The sequence below is a fragment of the Chlorocebus sabaeus genome, chromosome 6 (genome assembly GCF_047675955.1).
Source record: "Chlorocebus sabaeus isolate Y175 chromosome 6, mChlSab1.0.hap1, whole genome shotgun sequence".
Classification (NCBI taxonomy): Eukaryota; Metazoa; Chordata; class Mammalia; order Primates; family Cercopithecidae; genus Chlorocebus; species Chlorocebus sabaeus.
In genome coordinates, this window is record NC_132909.1 from 558,323 (window position 1) to 581,626 (window position 23,304).

The 23,304-nt window shown below is 50.9% G+C and overlaps 2 protein-coding genes across 19 annotated transcripts in view; both read right to left on the bottom strand.

Moving 5' to 3' along the window:
- Positions 1–4,647: 4,647 nt before the first annotated feature.
- On the bottom strand, positions 4,648–17,388 carry ZNF135 (zinc finger protein 135). Of its 7 annotated transcripts, none has more exons than XM_007998349.3 (5): positions 17,305–17,368; positions 16,588–16,654; positions 14,710–14,836; positions 12,574–12,669; positions 4,648–9,400 (listed from the first exon to the last, which is right to left on the bottom strand). In XM_007998349.3, the coding sequence occupies exons 2-5, from the start codon at positions 16,618–16,620 to the stop codon at positions 7,644–7,646; spliced, it is 2,013 nt and encodes a 670-aa protein (XP_007996540.3). In that variant the 5' UTR covers positions 16,621–16,654; positions 17,305–17,368; the 3' UTR covers positions 4,648–7,643. The 7 variants fall into 7 exon arrangements, with proteins under 7 accessions (XP_007996540.3, XP_072871908.1, XP_007996541.3 ...); XM_073015807.1 differs by lacking the exon at positions 17,305–17,368 and adding an exon at positions 16,878–17,258; XM_007998350.3 differs by lacking the exon at positions 17,305–17,368 and adding an exon at positions 16,768–17,258.
- A 23-nt stretch (positions 17,389–17,411) lies between these two features.
- The window catches only part of ZSCAN1 (zinc finger and SCAN domain containing 1), a 28,733-nt gene continuing 22,840 nt past the window's right edge, over positions 17,412–23,304 (bottom strand). For all 12 annotated transcript variants that reach the window (XM_007998360.3, XM_073015817.1, XM_073015816.1 and 9 more), the window contains one exon: positions 17,412–22,909. In XM_007998360.3, coding sequence (XP_007996551.3) covers positions 22,287–22,909 — 623 coding nt within the window. In that variant the 3' untranslated portion in view covers positions 17,412–22,286. The remainder of the gene's footprint in view (positions 22,910–23,304) is intronic.

The following is a 23,304-nucleotide window of genomic DNA, read 5'->3' on the forward strand; positions in this document are numbered from 1 at the left end:
TGTCACCTGGAGTGCCTGTCTCTGCAACAGTTACTAAGTTTAGTTTCCCTCTTAGCCTATCCATCCTAACTAAACTCCAAGCTGAGTGTGGCTCTGGTAAGAAAAAGGCTAAAATGGGCCGGGCGCAGTGGCTCACGCCTGTAATCCCAGCACTTTGGGAGGCCGAGGCGGGCGGATCACGAGGTCGGGAGATCGAGACCATCCTGGCTAACACGGTGAAACCCCGTCTCTACTAAAAATACAAAAAATTAGCCGGGCGAGGTGGCGGGCGCCTGTAGTCCCAGCTACTCGGAGGCTGAGGCAGGAGAATGGCGTGAACGCGGGAGGCGGAGCTTGCAGTGAGCCGAGATCGTGCCACTGCACTCCAGCCTGGGCAACAAAGCGAGACTCCGCCTCAAAAAAAAAAAAAAAAAAAAAAAGAAAAAGGCTAAAATGGGCCAGGCATGGTGGCTAACACCTGTAATCCCAGCACTTTGAGAGGCGGAGGCGGGTGGATCACCTAAGGTCAGGAGTTCAAAAGCAGCCTGGCCAACATGGTGAAACTCCGTCTCTACTAAAAATACAAAAAATGAGCTGGGCATGGTGGCAGGCACCTGTAATCCCAGCTACTCAGGAGGCTGAGGCAGGAGAATCGCTTGAACCAGGGAGGCGGAGGTTGCAGTGAGCCAAGATCACACCACTGCACTCCTGCCTGGGGGACAGAGCGAGAATCCATCTCATAAAAGAAAAGAAAAGAAAAAGGCTAAAATGTAGCCTCTCATTTCCCAGCTGAACCTGTGAGCTAACCTTCTTGCACTGCCACAGGGAGCATCCCCTGAGATGTGTCCCACTGAGCTCTCAGGCTGTGGGTGATTGTCATTTGTTATTATAGGGCCTCACCCTCCATCTTCAGTTTCCCATCTCCTGTCTCATTTAGTGCACAGCCAGATGTCTATGCCCTTTTTTTTTAAGTTTTTTATTTGGAAATAATTACAAACATATTTTAAAAAGGCACAATAATTAAAATAGTGCACAGGTCATTCACACACCCTCACCCAGACCCACCTATTAACATTCGACCCTGCTTACCTATGGCCTGCTTGTGTGCGCCTTCCACCACCCCATCCAGGGTGCACGGTGTCCACATTCCTCCTGTCAGTGATGTTCTCTTTGCTCACCTGGTTAGAGTGCAATTTTCCCACTGTATAGCTAACTGGGGCCAGATGCAGAGGCTTACACCTGTAATCTCAGCACCTGCAAGGCTGAAGCTGGGCGTAGTTTTGCACACCTGCAGTCCCAGCTACTTGGGAGGCTGAGGTGGGAGGATGGCTTGAACCTAGGAGGTCGAGGTTGCAGTGAACTGAGATCGAGCCACTGCACTCCAGCCTGGGTGACAGAGCAAGACCCTGTCTCAGAAAAAGAATATAGTTAACTTTTTCTCCTTTCAACGAATAAGAATCGGTGGGAAGAGACTTTAAGATCATGCAAATATTGATGATCTTCAGTTGTCACAAAAAGATTAAAGATAATGCAAATATCCTGCTCCTCATCAAAACTTCCCCCTAAATTTGGCTTTCATTTCTCATTCTTGCCTGAATCCATCATTATCAGGGTGGTGATTTTCCAACACCAGCCCTCCCTCCATGCTGACCAGCTGGCCCTCAGCATCCTACTGCCAGCCAGCACTCTTCTTCTCCCCAAGAATTTGTCTTTATTACTGGAATGGACTTGAGGACTTCTGCTTATTCAGTGGTTTATAACTAGCTGCTGATCTTATTTTGGTGCTCAAGTTGCCCTAGATGAGGCCAGTGAGACTCCCTTCAGTTGACTCCTGTATCCTCGTGACATGCCCCTCCCCCCCCCCTTTTTTAAAGTGCTTATTTGCTTTTTGGTGTAGTAGGATGTTCTAAGCCCATCTCCTTTTTACCCTTCCTCAGCCCTGAAATTGGCCATGTCTTCGAAGAACTGGTTCCTTTTAGTGGGTAATGGCATTAGAGACCAAGATAGGGAGCCAGTTGAGGTGTCTCCTGCTGATCTATGAAATATATGACTGCACATAGGTCCCACACAAAGGTGTGTCTGTGCACATGCACGTACGTATCCAGTAAGACCTCAAACTCAATCCGTGACTCCCTCCAGCCCATATTTGTATGTGTTTTCTTTAACACTGAGAACCCTGACACCCCAAAATTCGGCATTTTACTAATTTGATGAATCTTAAAATAACTCTAATATAGTTTCAGAATTTCTTTTCCCAAACCACTACCAAAAGCGAACCGATTGAGATTTTGGGATTTGTTTGCTGTTCCCCTACCACTACCACCCTGCCCAGGATGTAAGGAGCACAAATGGATGTTTTATTAAGCTAGATATTTCCACTTGTTAACCTCAGGGGCAACTGGGCTGGTTCAGGCATTTGGGGCAGTGGGTCTCAGCTCCCGTACAAAAGCGCAGCAACATGGACCAGCAAGAAAGACAGGTGGGGTGAGGCTGTTCCTTCAACCTAAGAGGCTCCTGGGATGGGGCCACACTTGGGAACTATGGGCTTCACAGAGGAACCGCTTCAGGAAGTTTGGGCACAATTCTCACTTGAGGCTTCCAGGCTTTGGGTGATTATGGCACAGAATCACCCAGTGCCTTGGCGTACAGATTACCAACCCCCCTCGGACCAACCAAAGCAAGCTCCCAGGTTTCACACCCTCCACCTTCAGGTGGTTTTCACTCACATCAAAATGGGAGATCCACCACCCTTGGCAATGCTGGGTTCTGTCTTCCCTGTGTCCATACAGAAGTCTCCAAGACGAGGGTTGCTGGAACCAGGGGTCAATCCAGATGTGTTGGGCCTGAGGCTCACACATGTGCAGGGTCCCTCTTCAGAAGAATAATTCAAAATTACAAAGATAAAATTAGGTGCTTGGTCCTGAAGGGATCCCTGAAAGTGAGGGAACTAGAGTTTCAGCTTACTTTCATGGCAAATCCACAAAGCCAGAGCCTCAACACATAGTGCAGGCCAGCCTTCCTTCAACCCAAAAGAACCTAAATTTGTAGAGAGGTTCCCAGATGTCTCAATGAAATGAACAGCTTTCCAAAGCCCAGCCTCCGGCTGACCAGGTAGCTCCTGAGAGATGGGCTCCTGAGGGACCAGTCACATGTGATGGGGGCAACTGCCAGGGAAATTCGCTCAGTGAGAGGGTGGCTTCTGGGACATGGGAAATCTAAGCTCCCCAGCTCCTCATCAAGGACACTGGGACTGCAGAGGTCTCTCCAGCTATGGCTCTGCCTGTCTTTTCATAGAGGTTTGCCCTGATGCCATGGTTTTAATGTAACATCTCTCACCCCATTCACCAAACACAATAATCCTCAAGTTGTTATCATCTCTGGCTAGTATTCATCTTATCCCCTTTTTTTTTTTTTTAATGAGACAAGGTCTTCTCTTGCCACCCAGGCTGGGGTGCAGTGGCGCAATCTCAGCTCACTGCAACCTCTGCCTCCCAAGTTCAAGCGATTCTCCTGCCTCAGCCTCCCAAGTAGCTGGCATTACAGGTGCCTGCCACCATGCCTGGCTAATTTTTGTATTTTTTAGTTGACACGGGATTTCACCATGTTGTCCAGGCTGGTCTTGAACTCCTGACCTCAGGTGATCTACCTGCCTCAGCCTCCCAAAGTGTTGAAATTACGGCATGAGCCACTGCGTCTGGCCCGTCTTATCGTGTTTTCTCCACTATGACTCACCTTGTTTTTCTTCTGATGACCTGCTTTGCCTATCTTGCCCACTAGCTTGCAACCCACATAGGGCAAGGGGCATTTTCTGTGTGGTTTACACTTGTTTACTTTGGGCTCAAAGAGAAGAATAAACTAATCAATTCCTTTGACAGTAAACCCTGAGGACTTCCCTTAAAGCCCTCACTCTCCTAAAAGAAACATAACTTTGGGGGTGAGTGTGTTGCAGAAATGCGTGGAGCATGGTGGAGTGGTGGCTCATGCCTATAATCCAAGTGCTTTGGGAGGCCAAGGTGGGAGGACTGCTTGAGTCTGGGAGTTTGAGACCAGCCTGGATAGCACAGTGGGCCCGTCTTTACAAAAAATAAAACATTAGCTGGGCATGGTGGTGCGTGCTTGTAGTCTCAGCTACTAAGGAGGCTAAGGCAGGATTGCTTAAGCCCAGGAGTTTGAGGCTGCAGTGAACTATGATCACACCACTGCCTTCCAGCCTGGGTGACAGAGTAAGACCCTAACGATTTAAAAAAAAAAAGAAAGACAGAAAAAGAAATGCATGGAGTGGCCTTTGAAGGCAGGAAAGTCTCCCAGCAGAAATCTAAATCACTGAGTTCGGATGTGGGCTAGAGCCAGCGACGTGTGGTTTCATGGTGTCACTCTTGGCTTCTCCTAAGGATAGCTAAAGCTTTGACTACCTCCTCTCTATATGAATGTGTACAGTATCTAAATATATACGTCTGTGCGCCGCTATATAAAGTATGTGTGTACTATAACAAAGAGACTGTCTTCAGAAACAGCCTCTTCTTTTGGGCATTGAATGGGCATGACAGTTTTACAAGTGACGCAAATGAATGGATGTTTTACATACACTTTATACTTTGCCACATGCTTTGGGATTCCAGGAGCTCATTTAATCATCACTGCACATTGAGAGGCAGGTAATTTACCAGTTGTGTGTGTGTGTGTGTGTGTGTTTCTTTTTTTTTTTTTTTAAGTCAGAGCCTCTCTCTGTCACCCAGGCTGGAGTGTAGCGGCGCAATCCTGTTTTACTGCAACCTCTGCCTCTGGGGTTCAAGCAACTCTCCTGCCTCAGCCTCCCAAGTAGCTGGCAGTAAAGGCACGCACCACCACACACGGCTAATTTTTTTTTTTTTTTTTTTTTTGTATTTTTAGTAGAGACAGGATTTCACCATGTTGGCCAGGCTGGTCTCAAATTGCTGACCTCAAATGATCCATCTGCCTTGACCTCCCAAAGTGCTGCGATTACAGGCGTGAGCCAACACACCCAGCTTACCAGTTGTGTTTTTTTCTTTTGAGACAGAGTCTCGCTCTGTCACCCAGGCTGGAGTGCAGTGCAGTGGCGCAATCTCGGCTCACGGCAAGCTCCACCTCCTGGGTTCACATCATTCTCCTGCTTCAGCCTCCGGAGTAGCTGGGACTACAGGCACCCGCCACTGCGCCCAGCTAATTTTTTTGTATTTTTAGTAGAGACAGGGTTTCACCGTGTTAGCCAGGATGGTCTCGATCTCCTGACCTCGTGATCCACCCGCCTTGGCCTCCCAAAGTGCTGGGATTACAGGCGTGAGCCACCGTGCCCGGTCTTTTTTTTTTTTTGAGGTAGGGTTTTGCTCTGTCACCAAGGCTATAGCTTCAACCTCATGGGCTCAAACGATCTGTCCCACCTCAGCCTCCTGAGTAGCTGGGACTACAGGCATGTGCCACCACGCCTGGTTAGCTTTTAAATTTTTTGTAGAGATGGTATCTCGCTGTGTTGTCCAGGCTGGAGCACAGTGGCTATTCACAGGCATGATCCCACTAATGATCAGCATGGGAGTTTTTTTTTTTCTTTTTTGAGGTTAAGTTTCACTCTTGTCACCTAGGCTGGAGTACATTGGCACAATCTAGGCTCACTGCAACCTCCACCTCCCAGGTTCAAGTGATTCTCCTGCTTCAGCCTCCCAAGTAGCTGAAATTACCAGCATGCACTGCCGTGCCCAGCTAATTTTGTATTTTTAGTAGAGATGGGGTTTCACCATGTTGGTCAGGCTGGTCCCGAACTCCTGACCTCAGGTGATCTGCCTGCCTTAGCCTCCCAAAGTGCTAGGATTACAAGTGTGAGCCCTACCAGCATGGGAGTTTTGACCTGCTCTGGTTCACCCCTACACAGGCAACCTGGAGGTCATCATATTGACGCCGAACTTAGTGTAGACACCCAATCAGCAGAGCACACTCCAGCCCAGAACTCCTGGGTTCAAGTGATCCTCCTGCCTCAACCTCCCAAGCAGCTGGGACTAGAGGCAGGTGCAGCCACGTCCGGCTCTCCAGTGGCTTGTAAATGACAAAGGCATTTATCCCAAGAGGCACTCCACAATCATACTGTGAAGCAATATTGGAAGACTGTCTGCAACATGGTTTCCCCAAGAGAGAAATTTCAAGTAACTGGAAATTTATATCCCAGCATTGGGATTAGAAAAATCAAATTGATGGATGTAACCACAACTGACAGCTGATAACCAAAAGCAGCCAATGCAATTTCTTTTCTTTTTTTTTTTTGAGATGGAGTTTCACCCTTGTTGCCCAGGCTGGAGTGCAATCTCAGCTCAACGCAACCTCCATCTCCCGGGTTCAAGCGATTCTCCTGCCTCAGCCTTCCAAGTAGCTGGGATTACAGGCATATGCCACCATGCCTGGCTAATTTTGTATTTTTAGTAGAGATGGGGTTTCTCCATGTTGGTCAGGCTGGTCTCGAACTCCCGACCTCAGGTGATCCTCCTGCCTCAGCCTCCCAAAGTGCTGGGATTACAGGTGTGAGCCACCGCGCCCGGCCAGCCAATGCAATTTCTAATGAGGGCAGCAAGTCACCATTTAAAGGTTATAGTTGTCAGAAAGACTGCTATTTGTGGACTTAGGCTTTAACAAAATGTTAAATTGTATGAAAACAATGAAAAAGCAGTTTGAGAGGATTAACTTGAACATTTCCCCAAAAAGATGAATCTTGCAAAACAGAAGTTTCTAACACGAATTTGCTATTGCTTATAAGATGATGGTTTAACAAAGGAAAAATCTTCCTTTTTGTAAAACAAATACCTGTGTGTTCTAACGCGAGTTCTGCAGAGAAATGTAGAGGGAGAACAGAGTAGCAAAAGCCATCTCAGAATCAGTGAGACTCTATGGAAGCAACTTTACATTTTAAGTCTTCCCATACAAAGCTTTTCAATTTCATTGCATATAAAGATTAATTGCAAAAATAATGCAGGGATAACTAAAAACCTGTTTATAGTACACTGATACTTTGTCATATGGAATTCCAATCGGTGACTGGCTGGCATGTACCCTGATCAAACAATATACACACAAACCAGACAGCTTTTTACTGAGACAGTCAGTATCCATAGTGATTCCATAAAGATGCCACTCTCATTTCTGGAACACTCTGCCATATTGTCATTTGGGAATATCAGAGTCAACCTGCACCATTCATAAGCACTTTCCCCCCACAAAACGTGATGTGCAACAATGGCAAATTCTGACTTCATTTGGTTCTTGTACATATGAAAGGCATTTGTTGGGTTTCTCAGCAATCTGAACATCTCTGGTTTGGAATATGGTGAATCCTTGGATAAAAGCTTTCCCTGAATCCACTAGTTCCATTTCTTTTTTGTAAGTTCTATAATGTAGCACTAATGGGCATTCGAGGGTGAAGGTCCTGAGTGCTGATTATCTCCACATTTCCCTACGATTTGGATGCAGGGATGGACGACCTAGAGCTTGGTGGTCCTATGGTCATTTCCCATCAGTGTGAACTCTCTGAGGGTGTCTGAGGGAAGTGCTGTGTGAAAAGGCTTGTGTATGAATATACATTTCTCATGTGTATGATTGGGTCAAATCTGGAAAGGGATGACCTATGCTTAAGGTCTTCTTATGTCCCCAGCACATGTGGAATGGGTTTATCCAGTGTGAGTTCTCTGGTGCTTGGTAAGGGAGGAGCTGTGTGTAAAGGCCTTTCCACAGTCCCTACACGCATACGGCTTCTCTCCTGTGTGGATCCTCCGGTGCTGAGTGAGGTGGGTGCTCTGCCTGAAGGACTTTCCGCAATCGTGACACTCATAGGGCTTTTCCCCAGTGTGGGTCCTTTCATGCTGGCTGAGCGAGGAGCTGTGGCTGAAGGATTTCCCACACTCATTGCACCCATAGGGCTTTTCCTTGGTGTGAATCCTCTGGTGTTCGATGAGAAGGGAGCTCTGGCTGAAGGCTCTGCCACACTGGTTACATTCATAGGGTTTCTCTCCCGTGTGGATCCTCTGATGCTGAATGAGGGGAGCAAGCTGGCTGAAGGCTCTGCCACACTGGTTGCATTCATAGGGCTTCTCCCCAGTGTGGATTCGCTGATGTTTGGTGAGGGATGAGCTGTGGCTGAATGCCTTGCCACAGTCATTGCATTCATAGGGCTTCTCCCCCGTGTGGATTCGCTGGTGTTGAGTGAGGTGTGTGCTCTGCCGGAAGGCCTTCCCACACTGACTGCACTCGTAGGGCTTCTCTCCTGTGTGCGTCCGCTCATGCTGGCTGAGCGAGGAGCTATGGCTGAAGGTTTTCCCACACTCGTTGCATCCGTAGGGCTTCTCTCCTGTGTGAATCCTCCGATGCTCGGTCAGGAGTGTGCTCTGGCTGAAGGCTTTCCCACACTCACTGCACTCATAGGGCTTTTCTCCTGTGTGGGTCCTCTGGTGCTGAATCAGTGGGGTGATCTGGGTGAAGGCTTTTCCACACTCATGGCACTCATAGGGCTTCTCCCCTGTGTGGATTCGCTGGTGTTTGGTCAAGGACGAGCTGTGGCTGAAGGCCTTGCCACACTCACCACACTGATAGGGTTTCTCCCCAGTGTGGATTCGCAGATGCTGGGTGAGGTGGATGCTTTGCCGGAAGGCTTTCCCGCACTCACTGCACTCGTAGGGCTTCTCGCCTGTATGAGTTCGCTCGTGCTGGCTGAAGGAGGACCTAAAACTGAAGGATTTCCCACATTCGCTGCACTCATAGGGCTTCTCGCCTGTGTGAGTTCTCTGGTGCTGGATCAGTGGGGCAATTTGGTTGAAGGTCCTCCCACACTGAGTGCATTTATAGGGTTTCTCCCCAGTGTGGATTCTCTGGTGTTTGGTAAGTGCCGAGCTGTTCCGGAAGCCTTTTCCACATTCGTGACATTCGTAAGGTCTCTCTCCTGTGTGTGTCCGGTGGTGTTCGATAAGTGCTGAGCTGTGACTAAAGGCCTTTCTGCATTCCTGACATTTGTAGGGTTTCTCTTTTACACACGTTTTCTGTAGAACATTTAGGTCTGGCTTCTCCCTTTTTCCACGTGTTCCCCACATGTGGGGGCCTTGTTTTTCAGGAGTCATTGGTTGATGTGGGAGATCAGGGTTCAGACTTACATTTTCCCCAAACCCATTCCTCTGCCACTGCTCCTGAACAGGCGTCTTCACAGGCGTGAAGGCTGCCGGCACTGCTAGGCTCTCCAGGCTTTCACAACTCCATTCCCAGTGGCCCTCAGTGGCCTCACCCCTGCAGTACCACGGACTATCCCACAGGAATCTCTCTACCAAGATGACACTGTTGGATATTTCTTCAGAGATGCCTTGTTTTAGAACTGACAGTTTGACTTTGGGTCTAGTTTCCAAGTCTGAAAGAAGCAAAAACTGGAAATGTCCCTTAATCTCTGTTCCAGGGCAAAAGGTTGTGGTGAGATGGGAAGAGGAAGGATAAAACTAGTGATTTTGAAAGGTTCAAGGTTCAAGTGGCTTTGACCATTTAAAAATATAGTTTTGCAAATCAGGAAAGGAAGAGAGGGAAACACAGAATAAGGAAAAGGAAAATAAGGAATAAGGAAAGGAAGTGGAAAGAACAGAATAAGGAAAGGAAGAGGAGAGGGAGCAAAAGAACAGTTGGCACAAGAAATATGAATGGAGTCTGTGAGGGGAGCACAGAGGTGGGTGCAAAGGGGATGCCCAGGAGAGAGCACTACAGAGGCACTGGACCTGGAAGGAAAAGTGTGGCACCCAGGCCCCAGCTACAGTGACCTCCATGATGCCAGGTGGCAACAGAGAAAACGGTGCTGCATGGAGAAAGTTGGCTGACACCCAGCTTCTTCCTGACAGCATATGCTGTTGTACCACCTCACTCTAGATGTAAAGGAACCTATCTGCTCCCCACAAACAGGAATAGCTGCAACGTGTATCACTAAGAGGAAGATAAATGACCCATGGTGTATTAGAGTACTTTGATCTGCCTTATTTCGTCCATTTCACTAACTGGGAACCCCTTGAGGGTAGGGGTTTCTGTCCACCTTGCTTACCACTGTATCTATAGCCCACAGCAAGAGCTCAATATACATGCTTAATGAATGAACAAATGCACTCCCTCCTCCTCCTTCCTGGCAGGACTCTCTTTTTGCTCTGGTACCCAGCCCTCTCTGCACAGCAATGACCTGGGTGCCTGCTGCCCCTACCCTGACCCCACAGTGGCCGAGAGGTGTGATGTGGGCACCTTCCCCATATTGTTATGTTTCAGTGAAAAGTTCAGTTAAAAAAAAAAAAAAAAGGCCAGGAGTGAATGGCAGAATAGTGGCTTCCCAAAATGCCCACATCCTAACCCTAGAACCTGTATGTTTCCAATTACATGGGAGGGAGGAACTAAGGTTGCTAATCAGCTAACATTAAGATACAGAAATTACACTGGATTATCCGGGTGGACCTGTGTAATCACAAGGGTCCTTAAATGGGGAAAAGAGGCAGAAGGGTCAGAGTCAGAGTGAATATGATGTGTGACTTGACCAGGGCTTGCTGACTGTGAAGATGGACAAGGCCACAGCCAAGGAATGTGGGTGCCTCTAGAAGCTGAAAAATGCAAATAAATGGATTCTTAGCCAGGCACAAGGCTTCATGCCTGTAATCTCAACATTTTGGACAACTGAGGTGGGAGGACTCCTTGAGCCCAGGAGTTCAAGACATGCCTGGGCAAAATGATGAGACCTTGTTTCTACAAAAAATAATAACAAAATTAGCTGGGCATGGTGACACACACCTGTAGTTTCAGCTACTGAGGAGGCTGAGGCAGAAGGATCACCTGAGCCCAGAAGGTCGAGATTGCTGTAAGCCATGATCATACCACTGGACTTCATCCTGGGCAAGACAGCAAGATCCCATCTCTTAAAAAACAAAAAGGAGAGAAAGAAAGAAATGGATTCTTCCCTTCCCTAGAGCTTCCAGAAGGAATGATGCCCTGCTGATATCTTTATTATATCCCAGAGAGACCCATTTTGGACTTCTGATCTCCTGAACTTTAAGATAATTTGCTTTGCTTTATGCTACGAAGTTTGTAGTATTGTTGACCCTTGAACAATGAGGGGGCTAGGGGCACTGACCCCAGTACAATAGAAAATCTGCATATAGCTTTTGACTCCCCAAAAACTTAACTACTAATAGCTTACTGTTGACCATACTGATAAAATAAATAGTTAACACTTTGTTTTCTTTGAGACGTGGTCTTGCTCTGTCACCCAAGCTGGAGAACAGTGGCGTGATCTTGGCTCACTGCAACCTTCACCTTCTGGGTTCAAGCAGTTCTCCTGCCTCAGCCTCCTGAGTAGCTGGGACTACAGGCGCGCACCACCATGCCAAGCTAATTTTTTTGTTGTTGTTGTTGTATTTTTTTTTGTAGAGATGGGGTTTCACCATGTTGGCCAGGCTGGTCTTGAACTTCCAACCTCAAATGCTGCCTGCCTCAGCCTCTCAAAGTACTGGGATTATAGGTGTGAGCCACTGCTCCCAGCCCTTAGTTAACACATATTGTGTATATGTGTTATATAATGTGTTCTTAAAGTAAGCTAAAGAAAATGCTATGTAAAAAAATCATAAGGAAGAGAAAATATATTTACTATGCATTAAATGGAAGTGGACCACCATAAAGATCTTCATTCTCGTTGTCTTCACAGTGAGTAGGCTGAGGAGTAGAAGGATGGGTTGGTCTTGCTGTCTCAGGGGTGGCTCAGGCAGAAGAAAATCCATGTATAAATGGACTCACACAGTTCAAACCCATGTTGTTTAAGCGTCAATGGTCACTTGTTGCAGGAGCAGCAATAGCAAGCTAATATATTGCGTAAGGGCTGACTCTTATTGATGTGGAGGGACCCTACCGTGACCCTCTCCCACACTGGCCATCCCTCCTGGACTCTGGTGACAGGCCAGTCTTCCATCTGATGCCAATGGGAAATTGACTGTCATTAGACTGGGATACTTCTGCTACCTACCAATCACCCTACAGGCACATGGCAGGGCCCAGCCTGGATCCACTGACCCACAGACACATGAGTTATAAACAATTATTTGGTTTAAGCTACTGAGGTCGGAGTGCTTTTCCTATGCAAAAGCTGACTGATGCATGACTTCGGGCCTTTGCACCTGCTGTTTCCTCTGCCTGAAATACTACTATTCACTCAGACTGCCCCATGGCTCAGGCTTCAAGTCACATGTCACCCCCTTGGAGAGGCTATCCCTCATCTCTCTGCTAAAGTCTCCTCACCCCCATCCTAGTCTACCTCATTGTTCATTTTCATTTTCTCAGCATTCATCACAATCTGTAATCATCCAACTCATTTTATTATTATTATTTTACCGATTTATTGTTTGTCTCCCCGACTCCCTCACCAAGAATGTAAATTCAGTGGAGATGAGGACTTGGTGTCGTCACTCACAGCAAAATGGGTGCTCGCTAAATCTTCACTAAGGCTGAGTAGTAAATTTTCTGTGAAGAATTAGAGAACAGATGCAGAGCGAGAAACCAGGAAGCAAGCATGGACAGGCTTCTCTCAGCCCCAGAGGGCTCCCATCTCACCTGGGTACACGCCTGGGGGAACTCCAGAGTCCACCGCCCGTGGCTCTGCCTCTTGCTCCAGCAGGGAGATGACATTCGGCTTCGGTAACCAATGTCCTACTCAGGGAGAGACCCACAGAGTGAGCATTTGTATCCCAGGACCCTTCCTGAGCCTCAGCCCATTCCACCTTTGGTCTTCCAGGTCCCAGATGGCTGGGGGCCCCTGAGTGACTTCAGCTGTCATACCAACAGCCCTGGATGTTCCCCAGGGACTCATTCCCCTACTCTCAGTCCCCGACCCTATCCCTGGCTTCTGGGGTGGACATGTGACCCCATGTCTGGCCTGGACAATCAGAACTCTGGTTCCTCCCCTGCCCGCTGGCAACAATGATCACTGTGAAGAAGACCTGGCAGCCAAACCAGGACAACCCTGGGACACAGACCCTGTCTTTTCTGCTGGTCTTGGTCCCAAGAAAGGCACCCTGGCAGTTGTCTTGTCACCTCCAGAGGAGCCTCTCTGGAAATGAAGCCAGAAAGAGATTGCTATGGTCTGAATGTTGGTGTCCCCCTAAAATTTAGGCTATGCATAGTGGCTTATGCCTGTAATTCCAGCACTCTGGGAGGCTGAGGTGGGAGCTTTAGCCTAGGAGCTTGAGGGCAGCCTGGGCAACACAGCAAGGCCCCGTCTCTACAAAATTTTAAAAATTAGCTGAGTATGGTGGTATGCACCTGTAGTCCCAGCTACTTGGGAGACTGAAATGGGAGGTTTACTTGAGCCAGGAGGTTGAGTGTGCAGTAAGTATGACTGTGCCACAGCACTCCACCCTGGGCAAGAGAACAAGACCTTGTTTCTTAAAAATAAAAAAGGTTCAGGCCAGGCACGGTGGCTCACGCCTGTAATCTCAGCACTTTGGGAGGCTGAGGCAGGCAGATCAGGAGGTCAGGACCATCGAGACCATCACGGCTAACACGGTGAAACCCTGTCTCTACTAAAAATACAAAAAAAAGAAAAAAAATTAGCCAGGTGTGGTGGTGGGTGCCTGTAGTCCCAGCTACTCGGGAGGCTGAGGCAGGAGAATGGTGTGAACCTGGGAGGTGGAGCTTGCAGTGAGCTGAGATCGCACCACTGCACTCTAGCCTGGGCAACACAGCAAGACTCCATCTCAAAAATAAAAAATAAAATAAATAAATAAAAAATAAATAAAAAAGGTTCAAATGTTGGAACGTAATACCCAATGTGATAGTGTTGAGGTGGGGCCTTGGGGAAGTGATTAATTCATGAGGGCTCCACTCATGAATGGGATTAGGGCCCTTATAAAAAAAGCTTGAGCCGGGCGCGGTGGCTCAAGCCTGTAATCCCAGCACTTTGGGAGGCTGAGACGGGTGGATCACGAGGTCAGGAGATCGAGACCATCCTGGCTAACACGGTGAAACCCCGTCTCTACTAAAAAATACAAAAAACTAGTCGGGCGAGGTGGCAGGCGCCTGTAGTCCCAGCTACTGGGGAAGCTGAGGCAGGAGAATGGCGTGAACCCGGGAGGCGGAGCTTGCAGTGAGCTGAGATCCAGCCACTGCACTCCAGCCTGGGCAACAGAGCGAGACTCTGTCTCAAAAAAAAATAAATAAATAAAAAATAAAAAAATTAAAAAAGCTTGAGAGAGCTCCCTTGCCCCTTATGGCATGTCAGGATACAGGAAGGAAGTGCCATGAGTGAGGAGCAGGCCCTCACCAAACACTGAATTTGCTGACACTTTGATCTTAGGCTTCCCAGCCTCTGGAACCATAAGCAACAAATATCTATTGTTTATAAATTACCCAGTCTAAGGTATTCTAGCAGCCCCAACAGACTAAGACAGAAGTGCAGAGGGAGGTGTTAAAGAAGGAGGGGCTCGTGAAGACCCTGTTCTACCCTGGGATTCTGTAGTCTTGAGACCCAGTATGTTTCTCTGCTTCTGTTGATTTCAGGTTGAGTCTGAGACTTGTTGATACTGGTCCTAATTGATATTTCCTACATTAAAACAGTCAGGTTCCTAAAGCCCAAGACATACAGCCCAGGCATTTGCTTTTAAAGCTCCATCCTATACCCATATTTAACCTAGTAGAATCAGAATTCATGTCAGGGACAGACCATCAGATAGGGCATGAGTATGGCCTTACCCACAGAGACCAGAAGCCTGAAGGTGTCCAGCATCACATCACGGTACAGGGTCCTCTGGGCAGGCTTCAGCTGCCCCCACTCCTCCTGGCTGAAGTCCACCACCACGTCCTCAAAGGTCACTTGCTCCTGAAACATCACACATGTGTCCTCAGCCAAGCCAACCCTGGCACTGGCTGTAGGTGGGGTAGCTGGTGAATGCCAGCCAGGCTGGGTCGGATGGAGTTCTCTTTGGTCTGGGGTTTTGGGTCAGGTTTTTCTGTGGGGCCTGGATGGGGGCCCTGCTGATGAGGTGGAGGATCTTAGAATCTAAGGCATCATTCCCATTTCCAATAATTTGTCTCTTGAAATAAGAAATGGTGCAGAGGAGGCAACACTAAAGGAGTGGACCAGTCCGGCATGGTGTCACATGCCCGTGGTCCCAGCTGTTCAACAGGCTGAGTGGGGAGGATCACTTGAGCACACAAGTTTGAAGCTATAGTGAGCCGTGATTGCATCACTGCACTTTAGCCTAGGGGATAAACAAGGTTATAAAGCTAGTAGCAGCAAGTCTAAAGACTGAATCTGAGTTTCTTTTTTTATTTTTATTTTTTTTCCGAGACGGAGTCTCGCTCTGTCGCTCAGGCTGGAGTGCAGTGGCGCGATCTCAGCTCACTGCAAGCTCCGCCTCCCAGGTTCACGCCATTCTCCTGCCTCAGCCTTCCGAGTAGCTGGGACTACAGGCGCCCGCCACCTCGCCCGGCTAATTTTTTCTATTTTTAGTAGAGATGGGGTTTCACCGTGTTAGCCAGGACGGTCTTGATATCCTGACTTCGTGATCCGCCCGCCTCGGCCTCCCAAAGTGCTGGGATTACAGGCGTGAGCCACCGCGCCCGGCCTGAATCTGAGTTTTTTAATTTTTTAGAGACTGGGTCTCGTTGTCATCCAGGCTGGAGTGCAGTGGCACGATCATGGCTCACTGCAGCCTCCAATTCCTGGGCTCAAGCAATCCTCCCCCGTAGCTGGGCTTACAGATACAGCTACGAGCCACCGCACCAGTCCCCTTGTATGGGTTTTCTTTTTTTTTTTTTTTTTTTTTTTGAGACGGAGTCTTGCTCTGTCGCCCAGGCTGGAGTGCAGTGGCCAGATCTCGGCTCACTGCAAGCTCCGCCTCCCGGGTTCACGCCATTCTCCTGCCTCAGCCTCCTGAGTAGCTGGGACTACAGGCGCCCGCCACCTCGCCCGGCTAGTTTTTTGTATTTTTTTTAGTAGAGACGGGGTTTCACCGGTTAGCCAGGATGGTCTCGATCTCCTGACCTCGTGATCCACCCGTCTCGGCCTCCCAAAGTGCTGGGATTACAGGCTTGAGCCACCGCGCCCGGCCTGTATGGGTTTTCTGACATTCCCACAGGAGGCCGGTTTCTTTCGGGGGCTTATGGGTGGGGTTAATGTCATCATAAAAAGGCGAGTTCCGCCCCCTTGGCCTCCAAGCCGTCTGAGGAAGCAGCACTCGATGCGCCATCTTGGAGCGCAGAGCATGCGAAGGCCTTCAACTTCAGACTACAGAGTCAGGGCACCTACAGTTGTCTGACATCACCCAGCCCCAGGTATGCAATGACGGCCGCACAAACATAAAGCCCGCTCAGACCAGGACCCGTGCCCGCTGACCGCCAGCGCAGCGTGGGGTTGGGGAGCCTGGCGCGGACTTCAGGAGGCCGGGCGTGCAGGCAGAGGCCGAGCACGAGCAGAGGCCGGGCACGAAGTAGGGGCCCGGCGCAAGGAGGAGGCTACGCGCGAGTAGGGACGGGGTGCAAAGAGGAGGCCGGGTGTGAGGAGGCCGCGCACGAGAAGGAAGCCGGGCACGAGGTGGAGAACACGCGCGAGGAGGCCGAGATTCTCACCGGGTCTGTGGAGACGCGCAGCCCAGGGGTCATGCCCTGGCTTCTGGCAGGAACGGCTGGCCCTGCTCTGTGGGAAAGGGGAGGTGAGCAGCTGGGAGGCCGAGGCGGTGCTCAGGTCCCCAAGCCGCGGAACTGCGCCAGAGCCTAGCTCCGTGGAGAGCCCGCCAGGGCCCCGCGTACCCGTTTAAGCGCCTGCTGTGTGTGGGGCGGACCCCGCACGGGGAAGGGCAGCCTAGGGTTTTCCCGCCTGTCTGAGGGAAGCTGAGGGCCTGGCGGGTGCCGACACATGCCTGCTGCGTAGACTCTGGGCCTTAACGCTACAGTGACAAGGACCGGGTGGTCGCGGTCCCCTGGCCCTGGGCACTGTGCCTCACTTTCCCTCTTCTAGCAACAAGGGTGGCGGCCCAGTGCCCGGTGTAGGGCAGAAGTGGGGCCGGGGGCGGGGCGCGCGTTCCCTCAGGGGCTGTCGGAGCAGCTCCAGGTCAGCTGAGCGTTGGGCCCCGCCCTCCTCTCAGACCAGGGATGCCTCCCAAAGCCTGTCCCCGCCAGCCCCGAAACGGCCTTCCCCAGGCCCCGGGCAGCAAAACGGACTCCACACAGACGCGCGCTGCTGGAAACTCGCCCCGCCAGGGCCCCAGGAAGATCCCCGGACCCCCGCACCCGGCCCGGCCCGGCCCAGCCTGGCCTCCCCTCCCCCACCTCGCCGGCCTAGCTCACCCGCCTGACGGCTAGACAAAGGCCGCGGCACCGGCGGCCGACACTGCGCCTGCGCGCGCCTGACTCCATTTCCCAGAGAGCCGCGCGCGCATTTCCGGCCTCCGGTCCCCAAGTCGATCTCGCCCTTGGCTTTGGCGGCCTCTCAGTGCGGCTAGAACTGGAGTCACCGGGCCTGGTGAAACAGGGCGCGGGAGGTGCCTGGGCATCAACGCGGGATCGGGGCCACCTGGAACGCCGTGAGCTCCCGGCGCGACCACACGGGCTTTCGTGTTGGAAACTCCACCGTCAGCTTTATTGCTGCAAACAAAGCAATGGTTTTTCAAAACACATACTTTAAACCAAAGCATTCACCAAGATCGCACACACGGGAGTCTTTGCATTTTCCACACTGAGGCAGCCATGGAGACTTCCTGCTGTATTTATTACATGGTTATAAGGAACACAATGTGCAAGACGCTAACAATTGTGACGACTTCGGACATTGCTAGGTAGTCAAAATTGTGCATTCGAACAGCAGCATAATATTCAAAGCTGGTGTGTTCTTGCGGACACGAAATGAATTGTCATTTTTTGAACATTCACCAAAGCCTGCCAGGCGCTAGGCCCAGGTTCAGCAGCACACAGTAGCGAAGCCCCCATTCAAGCGGGCTTCGTTTCACCAGCATACATCACACGTGCATGGAGCAGCCAGGCGAGAGGAGCTGGGAAAGCCAGGGCTGAGCCTTGTGCTTTTGCCCTTTTAAGAGAGGACTGATTAATTCCAATCAGCCTGGGCTTGGGAACTGTATTTGAAGCTTCGAAAAAGTTTTAAGACAGGGGCATTTTTTTTTCTTTGACAGAACTCTGAAAACAGCAGAGAACACAATACGAATTCTCATACCACACACAGACACTTGAAAAGATTTAGCTGGTTGACACATAAGTTAAGACTTTAAATGTCATAAGCCCTAAAACAGTGGCAATTATGAAGAGATATAATGGCTCAAAATCATAATGCACTGATGTAAACAAAGCAAAGGCAAGCTTCTTGGCTTTTAAGGGTGTCCTGTACGTTCCAAGAGCTGTAAAGCCCCACATTAGTGACCGTCACACTGAAAGCCAGCCTGCTTTTCACTCTACTGCAGTAAAGAGGCTTTCCATTGTACATAAAATGCCATTTTTCAGTTCTCTCACTCACAAACCCAAATGCCACAAAACATTTTGTGTGTCTATTTTTTTCTTTCACAAAATGTATACTCTTTTGTCCCCTGCCCCCACCCCACCTCCTCACCCGTTTCCTTTTACTGGATCAAAAGGTATGAACATACAACTTATGGTGAAGTCTTTTTCCCAAGCGGTCTGATAGTCCTGGTGAGAAGCTGTCGGTGGTGCCACACTGAGCTTGCTCAGCCCTGATGGTGGCCAGGCGGCCCTGCCCAGCTCCCTCACACTTGCCCCTCTGTTTCCTTCCTCAGACCTTCTGATCCTCGGTTTTTCTCAGCCAGGTTTCTAAACCGTACATGCCAGCAGGGGCGGGCTCTTTCTACAGGGGCAGGTGCTGCTTGGCTCCAGCCAAGTGGGGTCTTGCAGACTGGTAAGCCCAGCGTCCCAGGTCTGGATTTCTCAAAAGAACCCAGAGATCGTGATTTCTGTGTGAAATCTCTTGATTTTTAAAAGCTGGTAGGGATTTCAAAGGCTTTAATAACACTACCAGTCAAATAAGATGAGCTGGAGGCTACTCCGGTGCCACCCTTGCTGTGGTCTGAACCTCCTGCTCTCTCGTAACCACTGGCTGGGCCCTTCTCAGCTCGTTCTTGGCTTCCTGTCCGAATCTCCAAGCAGAGCATTGCTGGTTGCCTCTCTGTGTGGCCTGGGACAGGACCGCCCACCATGAGCAGGTCCTGGGACAGGACCTCCCACTGATGTGCAGCTTCCAAGCAATCCTGCAATCACAGCATGGATAGCAGAACTGTGTCATGCTGTATGTTAATGTTTAAAAAGCTAATCTGTTCAACATATACATTTAAAATATACTGTGATACTGTGACAGTTACAGCTCGCTGGACATATTTCTCCCTTAAAAAAAATTTTTTTTTGAGAGCTTCAAAACCTAGCAGTGCCCAGCCCTCCTCTGACCCAAGAGACCCTGGCTGCCAGGGAGAAAGGTGACCTGTGAGACTCCGGTCTTCCAGAGCATTAAGTGCCCAGGGCTGGGCTCACAGCTCCTGTGACAAGGGCTGGAGGACAGGAGACTGGGGCACATTATGATGGGGGTGTTGGGGTCTTTGGGGAGTGCTGGCAGAGGAAGGCACAGGGTGAGGGAGGCGTGCTGAGGTGCTGGGGCTTCCACAGCTGGGGTGAACCTAAAGAGAAGAGAGGGGCTAGCGCTGTGTCTCACTGCAGCTCAGGCAGGGTCTTGGGACTAGGCAGGTTGGGCGAAGAACACAACGTGGTGGCTTTCGTGAGTTGTGGCAGCTGCCACAACTGCTCCAGGACCCTGGGCCACGTCCTTGCTTCTGTCAGCTAAGGTGGAGCGCGTGAGAGTGGCCCTCCAGGGGTGGCCCACCTCCCCTCAGAGGTTGAGGGAGGCTTACCCAGCTGGAAACTGCAGCCCACAACGGTGTCTCAGTTATCTCCACAGGGACTTCCCCTCACTCATTGAGTCATCCCTTCACTCTGCAGGGCCTGTTGTATGCTGAGTGTGGTCAAGTGTGGCAGTGGAGACTGTTCTAGGCACAGGAGGAGGCCAGGGTGAGAGGCAGTGTGGAGTTAGGCAGAGACACAGTGAGTTAAGGACACCAGCCTCCACCATCCCAGTGCTGGGAGCTGTGGAGGCAGCAGGGCCACAAAAGACACGATGGAGCTGCCCTGCTGGGGTTTGTCTTTTCAGTGTCTGCATTTTAGAGGGACCCTGTTGGCTGCAGGATGGGGATGGGGCCGAGGGAACGGGCTGGAGGCAGAGTTTGCTTAGAGGCAGCTGCAGGCATTCAAGAAATGGGGAGAGAGCCTGGGGCTGATGGTGCAGAGGAGAAAAGAGAACTGAGAGGGGTTGGGAGGTGGGTTCCCAGGGCAATCAAAAATCCTTCTGGGGCCTTGGAAGGTGGTGGTCCCTCTGAGGAGAGTGGGAACCCCAGAGGGGAGGCAGTTTGCATGTTTTTTGTTGTTTTTGCACAAGGGAAGATGAGTTATTTGGACAAACTCAATTGGAGGACTGAGGGACACGAGATGGATGTCTGTGGGGCCAGCCCAGGTAGACTTGAGCCTGACTGATGCCCTGTGTTCAATGGCACCCACTTTCTGGTGCAATTCTGGCACCAACAAACATCTGTGACTGTGCCTCTAGCAGGTGGAGACCGAGATGGAAACTGCATGGAATGAGCCCCTGGCTCCCAACAAGTGGGGGCACTCGGGAGAGCTATCTCTACATATCCCGTTGTCCGAGATGATCGATCTGCCCCTGAGAGAAGGCTCAGGGGGGCTTCCGAGAGTAATGGGCTGACTGCGGGGCCAAGACCCCACCCTCCATCCTGAGCTCGGTAGAAGAAGCTCCTCCTTTGCAGGATGAGAGAGAAAGCCCCAGGAGGGGAGCTGGAGCCCATCAGCAATTAAGGCATAGGATAGAGCCAGGAGCCCCCAGTGGGGACTGCAGGGAAAAGCTGGGGATGCCGGAGGGAGCCGGGGAAGCAAAGTCCAGAGGCCCGGTTGGGGGCACTCCAGAAGGCAAGCGTGAGAAGGCAAGCATGGCAGCGAGGATGAAGTGAAGGCAGCGGCGGGTCCGTGGTACCTGCACAGCCCGTGAGGGCCGTCGGGGACAGAGGCCGAGAGTGGGGGCAGATTGGTTGAGAATCAGCAGCAGGCGGATGTGACGTGGGTAGGTCCAAAGGCTTTTGAGTTAGAAGGCGACTTGGAAAAATGTCTGCCTGTGCAGATTCACAGTCAGCCCAACACTGTGTTTCAAAGTGAAGTTGGGAGGAGAAAAAGAAAAAGACAAAAACTTTTAAGGCTTGAAAGAGGACAAGTGTCCAGCAACAATGAGTTGGGGATGGGTGAGACGCTGAATCTGAGGCTGGCTCCCTGCTGTGACCTCACTGCCTGCCCACTTCTGCTCCAGTCTATTAGGAGAGGCGGCTCCACTCTTTGGAGACCATTTGGTTCTTCCTGGCAGACCAGAATGCCAGATTTTTATGGTTTAAACAAATGTTGGCATCTATCTCAAAAAAAAAACTCTTTCTGTAAGTCAAACAAAATATAGGCAGGTCAGTTTTGGTCAGGCCTAAAGACTGCGCCTGAAATCCTTAGAGACAGGAAGCAGATTCTGGTTGTAAGGGCAGGCGGAATGGCGAAGGCGTGCTGAGGCCTGTGGGCTCTTTCTGGGTGAGATGAAAATGTCTTTGGAGCTAGAGAGTGCTGGTAGTTGCACAGTGTTGTGAATGTGTTTAATGCCACTGAACTGTGCATTTTTAATGACTGAAATGGTAAATTGTATGTTTCCCAAAAAAGGAAAAAAAACAAAACCCTGTTTATCTGTTAGGTTCCAAGGGGGCTGAGCTGGCGGGAGGGCAGCTGGGGTCAGCTGTACCCTTCTCTGGAGTTGGAGCTGCCCAGGCCGGCTCCCGCCCTCATGGCCTCAGGGATATCCACAGTGAAATGAAAACCCAGCGGCAGAGTCTGCCCCTGAGTCAGGTGCTCACAGGGAGACCTGGACAAGGCTTCTGAAAGACGAGACGCGAATGAAACTCCTCTTCAAGCCACTTGCAAAACACAGTGTGCAGGACTGACCAGGTTTTGCTGTGGAACTGCTGCTTCTTGGCCGAGATCCTGGGAAGCCATGCTCGGCTCTGGAGCAGGTGTCCGGGATCTTCTGAGAAGCAGTCTGTGTCCTTCAAGAGGAGTCCCATGGTGGCCAGGGGTTGGTGGGGCTGGGGGATGTCCCCCATCTTCTGGGGACCATCGGTGCCCCCCAGGGACTCAGAGCCAGGTGGCCAAGGCCTGAGGCTGGCCATTCACATGTGGCCATGGGCCGTGTGGAGTTTCTGATGGTCGATGAGGTGGACCATCCAGGGGAAGGCCTTCCCGCAGACGCTACACTGGAAGGGTCTCTTGGGGCTGCGAGGGGCCACTGAGCCTTGGGCTCCATCCCTGGGTGGGGCAGACTCCCGGGGGCCCTTGCTCCGCGGGACTTTCTTCCTGGGTGGCTCCAACAGGTGGATCTTGCCGTGCTCAGCAAGGACAGAGCTGTGCAGGAAGACCCTGCCACACTCGGGGCACGGAAAGGGCCCTTCCTCGCGATGGGTCTTCTGGTGCTCGATGAAGTGGGTGACCCAGGTGAAGACCATCCCGCAGTCGGCACACTGGAAGGGCCGCCCACCTCGGGGCCCACGCAGCGTTGCCGAGACCCCTGCAGCAGCCTCTTGGGTGCCACCTTTGGTGTGCTTGAGGGATGGCTGGTGGCGGCCGCTCTGGTCAGTGTTCCTGTTTCTTCTTCGGGGACTGATTCTCTGAGCACTCAGACCCTTGAGGCCTGAGATCACAGCCCCTTCTGCATGCAGGTCTGAGGAGGGTCCTGCGAGAAGATCCTCAGGCTCGTCCCAGATACATGGCTTCAGAGACAGGCGGGCCCGGGACCCTGTGGAGGGCGAGGGAGACGGGTCACCTGTAGTGAGTGGATGGCTTTGGCATCTCCCTGTGCCCCCCAGGGGTGTGGAGGACCCCAATGACTGATCCAAGTCTGGGCCCTTCTTCTGCTCAATATGTCCCCTGTGCCCTCTGTTCTGTCCTTTAAGATACAAGGGCACATGTGGCTAGGCACAGTGGCTTACACCTGTAATCCCAGCACTTTGGCAGGCCGAGGAGGGTGGATCATGAGGTGAGGAGTTCGAGACCAGCCTGCCCAACATGGTGAAACCCCATCTCTACTAAAATGCAAAAATTAGCCGGGTGTGGCGGTGGGCACCTGTAATCCCGGCTACTCAGGAGGCTGAGGCAGGAGAATCGCTTGAATCCGGGAGGCAGAGGTTGCAG